At 45.3% G+C, this 6,770-nt stretch overlaps 1 protein-coding gene across 1 annotated transcript in view; it reads right to left on the bottom strand.

Moving 5' to 3' along the window:
* The window catches only part of TNPO1 (transportin 1), a 47,603-nt gene extending 47,200 nt beyond the window's left edge, over positions 1-403 (bottom strand). Inside the window, exons 1-2 of the mRNA XM_026036265.1 lie at positions 383-403; positions 105-218 (exon numbers count right to left, since the gene is read on the bottom strand). Coding sequence (XP_025892050.1) covers positions 105-209 — 105 coding nt within the window. The 5' untranslated portion in view covers positions 210-218; positions 383-403. The remainder of the gene's footprint in view (positions 1-104; positions 219-382) is intronic.
* Between the last annotated feature and the right edge of the window lie 6,367 nt (positions 404-6,770).

The following is a 6,770-nucleotide window of genomic DNA, read 5'->3' as shown; positions in this document are numbered from 1 at the left end:
CAAACGCCGCGGAGGCCGCGCCGCTCCCCGGCGCAGGCCCCGGCCTGAGGCCTCGCCCGAGCGCGGCCCCCCACGCGCGGCGCCAAGGCCTCGCCCAAGGATACTTGTTGCACGGCCCTCTGCGTGGTGGTGTCCGGCGACTGGGACTCCTTGAGCAGCTGCAGGATCTGCTGGAGCCCCTGCTCGTCGGGCTTCCACTCGTACTCCATCTTGGCTCGCTGCGAAACAGCGCGCGGCGGCGGCGCCGTTAGCGGCGCGGCAGGGCCAGGCCGCGCGAAGGCGGGAGCCGCGCCGGGAGCGAGGGAAGGCGGGCAGGCAGGAGGAGGAGGAGGAAGAGGAGGAGGAAGGGGAGGGAGCGAGGGCAGCGCGCGGCCCCACCGACCTGCTCCGCGCCGCCCGCCGAGCAGACTGAGTCACGGCGCGCTCTGGCGCCGGGAGCCGCCGCGCCTCCTCGTGGCGCCGGGCGCGCTCCCGCCCGCCGTCCGCCTCGTGCTTCCCTCCGCGCCGGGAGCCTGCAGCGGGACACACACAGCGCCGATAGCGCCCGAGCGGGGCCCAAAAACCGAGGCAGGGCCGGGACGCCGGGTTCCCGGGACGCCCCGGTAGGGGCGTCCCGGGAACCCGGCGCCCCGGCCCTGCGGCCTCACAGCCCGCGGCCCCTCAGGCCTGCAGCAGCTTTGAGCATCAAAACCCGATCCTCCGCTCTGAGGTGCTTGTTTTTAGCCTCGGTGCTGGTTTTTAGGTGCTTGTTTTTAGCCTCGGTGCTGGTTTTTAGGTGCTTGTTTTTAGCCTCGGTGCACTCGTCTACTGGAGGGATGAGGATGGGGAAGCCTGTGCCCCTTTCTGCTGCACACGCCGGTGCCAGCTCGTGCGCGAGGCCCTGTGTATGAGCAAGGTGGTGGTATTTGCTGCAAATACTCCCCTCCATTTTTAGGGAGATAAATGCATTAAGTTATGGTCAAGCCAGCCCTCCCTTCCCTATGAGGGCCACCCAAACCAGTATGCCTATTACCATCCTCAGCAAACAGCAAGGCACAAGGGAGCAWGCCATGAGGAAGGCAACTATATTTATATCTCTGCCTCCGGATCATAGAATCCYTAGGGTTGTTAGGGTCCTTTAGAGATCTTCCAGTCCAACCCTGCTGCACACAGCGACAAAGAGGACCTGATGAACTGGGAAAGCACCCACTGCACTAGGCAGCGGGAATCAGCTACAGAACAGTTAAGTGTTTAGCAAGGAAGGGAATAGGATCAATGGATTCGTAACTCTGTGGGCATATGTAAATTTTAAGTGGGGGCACTTTTCTTAATCTCTGCTGTTAAAGCATCAGCCACAGTTTCACAGGGTGTTTTGAAGGGAGGCTGCAGAAGCGCCCTGCCTGCGGAGTGCCCCGAGCAGTGGGATGCCTGCTGGCGGAAAGGTGAGGACTAGCTGCCACCCACCAGGAAAGGACCAGCACTAAGGCTACGTGAGATCTTCATCAAGAGTGGGAATTTCCATTATTATTTCCTCTCTAGTACAGAATGGTGTCAAGCAAAAGATCTGGGTTACTCAGACCCAAGCCACTATCATCTACATTCCTGACTCCCAACACATGTGGAGCAGGAGACAGGAGACCAGGCAGATCTAAGAAGTGCTAATTTATATCTCATTCCTCTGCTTGATGCATTACCTGAAGCTYTTAGAAACGTTAGGATCTTTGAGACTTCAAACTCCCTGTCAAATCTGACTGAAAGCAATTAAGAGCATCAGAAGATACTATTCAAAAGTTATGACACAGGTATTACATCTGTTTAATTTTATTAGGAAATCAAGTTAGAAAGCACACTAGACATAACTTATATTTAGATATGGGAAACGAGGGAAGAGACCAGAAAGGAAAGCTGAGGGACAGAACCGGAAAAGGCAGGAAGAGAAGCAGGCCATGGATCCGTTAAGTGATGCACGTTCCCTTTGCAGAACTAAATCCCTAGAAGATCTTACTGTGCTGGAAAAGTGACACAGACCCACAAAGCAGACCAGAAACAGGGCCTGTACAAGTAGGGGGATATCTGAAAGCTTCTTTAATTCCTCCTCCAGGGTTGGTTCCTCCTTTGATTCCATACAGTATCCTTTGCCATTAGGAACTGCTCAAAGCTTGCAGAATGAATCAAAGGAGGCACCTTGCTGGATTCCAAGGAAAGCATCTTGCTGGATAGCAGCTCTTCTTCACCACCACCTTGAAGTTATCCTTACCCATCGCTAAATTAAATTGTTAATTTAATTTTAATTCTGTTGAGGAAATGAGAGGGGAAACAATTTAACTGAATGAGTCAAGAAAATATTTCTGACTGAGAGAACATAAAGAAAAAAAGTTGCTGCTTCCCATACTGTTTGTCCCTCTGTTTCCTGTTACATGTCTCCCTCAGGCAAGAAGCTTCTTGTGCAGAAAGAAACTGGGAATCATGTTAAACTAAGTGCCAGCAAAAGCACAAAAGCTTCCCACCCAAACATATGATGGCCTAATTCATCCCACTCCATCAGTAGGATGCACCAGAAATAAGTTTGGAACATTGCATCTATAAATGTAAAGAAGAAAGAGGGCCATTAAAAGCAAGAGGCTTACACAAATCGTCTGGTTAACTTTTGATTTCTCTCTTAGTCAAGTTTCCAATGTCACAGCCTAGCCAGAATCTACCGCTCAGGGTATAATCTTCAAAAAGATTACCAAAAGCAAACAAAGCAGTCAAGCTAACTTTAATTCATTTCACTCTCCACAAACCTTGCCTTGTCTAATTGGAGTTTCCATTTGAGACCATAGCAAGGGGAATTTCATATTTTCATTTTTGTTGCCAATAGTCTCTTTCTGCCTTGGAATGTCCCACTAGAACAACCTGTAATGACAAGTTTCAGACACTCATCATATACAGCTAAAATATGTTAAACTGCTAACTCATTCCAAATCCACCACAGAACTAGCTCTCGATGCATAGGACTGCTCAAATCTTGCTTCTAACCAAGCATGATGAAACCAAATCATTCAGGAAAGCATCCTTATCATATTACACTAGGGTTTTTAATCTCTCTTGTTGAGTTTTTTTTCCACTGCATTGTCAGCAGATATTATTCGGAATCGGAATTGCAGAATCCCAAAACAGCTGAGATTGGAAGGCGGCTCTGGAAAGGACCATGGGGCACTGCTACTCCTGTCACCCTGTGCAAGCAGGGGCAGTGGCGCGGGCTGCTCAGGGACCTGCTTTGAACAGCTCCAAGAGCAGAGATCGCAGAGCCCCTCCGGGAAACCTGTGCAGTCACCTTAAAAACCCCGGCACAACCCCCTGCTAACACCCAGCTGCAAGAGAGATCGGAACCACCAGGAAGGTGGCCCCTCTCTCACATGTCACAGCTTCCAAGCTGTGTTTTGGGCAAACTTTTCTAACAGCTTTGAAATTAGTTTCAAATAACTATTTGCTAATCAAAATTAATACTCAAATTTTGCCTAAAAATTATTCCAAACTTGGGACTAAGTTTTATCTGCTTTAGCATTTACAAGATTTTCCCTGTCTTTGGTTTTACTACATCACTAGTATCAGATTTCTTTTTGAGAGAGAAATCTAATGAGCTACCTTCACTCTCACCACAAAGTACAGGCAGTACTAGCTGTAAAATTGGTGTTTAATAATGGGCATCAATCATCCAATCCATTGTAAGGATATCCCAGGCTTTCATGTATTGCAGTTATTGAAGTTTTCTATACACAGAGAAAATAATTGATATTCCATAATAGCTCTCTGTGTAAACCTCTTATTTCAGGCTGAGAGTGATGTGGATTAAGCTAAGCAGAAAAAAAGCTCTCATAACACAGAATAAAYGTGTCTATACAAAGGAGTTCATGCAGAATAGCTATTATTAGATTATTTTGCAATGCCTTCTGCCTAAAGACGTGCCCTAAGCTTTCACTTAAATACCAGTAGTCCTCACATCCAAAATTTCAAAGGGAAAAAATTCTAAAAAATTTCTACTCCATTCTAAAAAATCTCCTGTAGTCTTCCAGAGTTCAGCCATATGACACAAGACTAATATTTAGGATGGAGTCTCAGAATTACTTTTTGTTTGTGGAAAGTTATATAAAGATATTGGCCATAGAAGGCTGCAAGTTCGCCAGTTTTCTAGCTAATGCAAAAGTAACTAATTTCACTGCTGAAAATGAAATTATGTATTTATTCCAAGAAGGCTGAGCACAGAACCTCATAATAAGGTTCACACAGTCCATAGGCATGAATGGGATCTCTTCCTGGCAGTTAGGGATACAACAAACCTCTTAATAGTTCTTCAGTGTCAGAAGATGACAAAAAGCTGAGTAAGGCAGTATCTATAGAACCTCTCCGTGCTTCAATGAGAGACCAGGGCAACGTGACTCAATGTACATGGTACACTGGCCTCGTGGTCAAGTAAAAGTTGTGTTAAAGATACTGAACCAACAACCTGCTTCATTTGCAGGCTTAAGTTAGTCTTATAAAGTAGTTTGATTTATAGAAGAAGATCTGGGATGAGCAATCAATCTGTTAGCAACATTCAAAGCAGCAGACRCACATGTGGGCTTGCAGATGATGTGGTTTCAGGTTTGGATACAATTATTTGACCTCCTCCTGCCACTACAAGGGCTGCTGGAAGACAAGCAGAGGAGGAGAACAAGAAGCTGAAGAACCATGAGGAGAAAGCAGGCTAGCTTCCCAATCCCCTGAGCCAATTCTAGCTATAACTGTGTCTGCCTCATGCTGCATATCATGCTAGAAATTGTGTATGTGCACAATTGATCCCATAGCATGGCATTCTGTAATGAAGCTAAGCTCAAATTTCCTGGAACACTGGAAATTTCAATACTGGAGGCAGATAAATCTATAATGCAATTTGCTCTCTAYGGAATGAAGATAATGGACTTTTTCTGAGAGTACCTGGAGTTATGATGAGTTATCTGCTCAGAAAAATCAGCTATATTTGCTTGTGAGAAACACAGAACTACTATGACTCATGTTTTAACATCACTGTAATTTCTTAGCTTCTTGTCCCAAAAGTGAAGAGCAGAATTTGTTTATTTTTTTTTACAGATAAAGACTGTAAAAATTTYACTGCAGAATCGTACTGTGCAGATAAAATATGCCCCATCATCCGGCAGCCTGTAATTGCTCTCTTACACAGACARGCAGAAGTAACAGTTCTTTGTTTACCCCAAGGCTCCCTCAGTTACTCCTCACATGTGCAGAAGCACAAGGAGAAGGAGMAAAGCAAGACAGCTCCTATGTACACTGTGGTGTTGGTGTAAAACCATGGCACCATTACATGTAAGGCCACAGGGTGCATGGGYGTTACAAGTGTTGTAGAATATTTAAACACAAAATCAGTCTTAAAAACAACACTACATAGCCCAGGCTCACATGTGAGTCTGAACTAAAGCCAAGTTGGTTGCAGTTGTTGGATTCAGTTAGACACTTGGCCTTACCAACTGTGGAGACAAAAGCGTTAAGCTTCCAGCAGTTTGGAAATGTGCAGGAATGCTCTGAATTATAGTTAGATAGGAACAAACACTATTCTTGTAATTCATTAAGAAGTCCAGCTTATTGAACAAGTGGTTGGTATACTGCAGAACTACAAGGATCTGATTTTAAAATGCCTAGGATCAACTAACCTTCTCAAATACTTGTGTATGTGTGTGTGTGTGTGTGTGTGTGTGTGTGTGTGTGTGTATATATGTATAGTGTACATATACATATGGATGCCTTGTCTTTTCAAGAAATGTGCTTGTTACTTCATTTCTGCATCTTTAAGATTCACATTACTCTAGAGACACTAAAGAGAAAGACCTTGTATCGTTACTGAGTTACCCCACTGCAATCACATACACTTGCTATTGTCTGAATATAAATTTGGCAGTCTATGTGCCTAATGCTAATGGCAGCAAACTGATCTGAAATTGAATGAAGGGCTGCCAAAAAAACCCATTACCTGCTAAATCTCTGACAGAAGGTATCAGATCTGTCACCAACATCTAAAATAGGATAATCCCTGCTGCCTTCTCTATGTCCCACTTGTTCCCCCCCCTCCCCCCGAAAAAACTTCTTTCTCCCAAATCTATTGTACCCAGATCTTCTAAATGAAGGAAACGAGTCTCTTAATTTATCTAGCACAAGATGGGTTTTTCAAGCTATGGAAAATAGAGGACAACTAAGGGCTAGAAAGTCAACCTCAAAAGCTCTGCCCAAGTAAACAAACCTCATTTATCATCAATATAGTCCCAACTTCCTGGACCACTCAAAAGAGGGAGCAGTTTCTAAGGGTTCTGAGTCTTATTTGAGCCTCCATCGTCAAGTCTCACATTTGAAATTCAGTGTGTGCTTTCTGGCAGCTTAAATCCTTGAGGTAGGCACCAAGGCTGTCAGGTGCATACAGACCTATTCAACTCCCTGTTTAAGAAATAGCAATCTTGCTCCTCTTGGCAGGAGGCGGCACAGTAGCCAATGCCCACTGCAGGATTTTAGTTGGGATTTGGATTCTGTAASTGAGAGTTCAGGATGTCCTAAGGAGATAATGGCAAAATTTGACATAGCATTTGAGTCTGTCTCTCGTTAAAGGCTCAATAYCGTGGTTTTTGGAAATACCCGAGAGAAGTGGCAGAAGTAATTTAAATAGAAGTTACAGCTGAAGAGAAGGCACATCCATGGATGAGAATGATGGAACAGAGACGGAAAAGATGCTGCTGTTCCTGAAATTTAACATTCACTTTGTTCAAATA

The sequence above is a fragment of the Nothoprocta perdicaria genome, unplaced genomic scaffold (genome assembly GCF_003342845.1).
Source record: "Nothoprocta perdicaria isolate Ctin4 unplaced genomic scaffold, notPer1 scaffold_1, whole genome shotgun sequence".
Classification (NCBI taxonomy): domain Eukaryota; kingdom Metazoa; phylum Chordata; class Aves; order Tinamiformes; family Tinamidae; genus Nothoprocta; species Nothoprocta perdicaria.
Note: the sequence above shows the minus strand (reverse complement) of the source record. Positions and strands in the feature narration are given on the sequence as shown.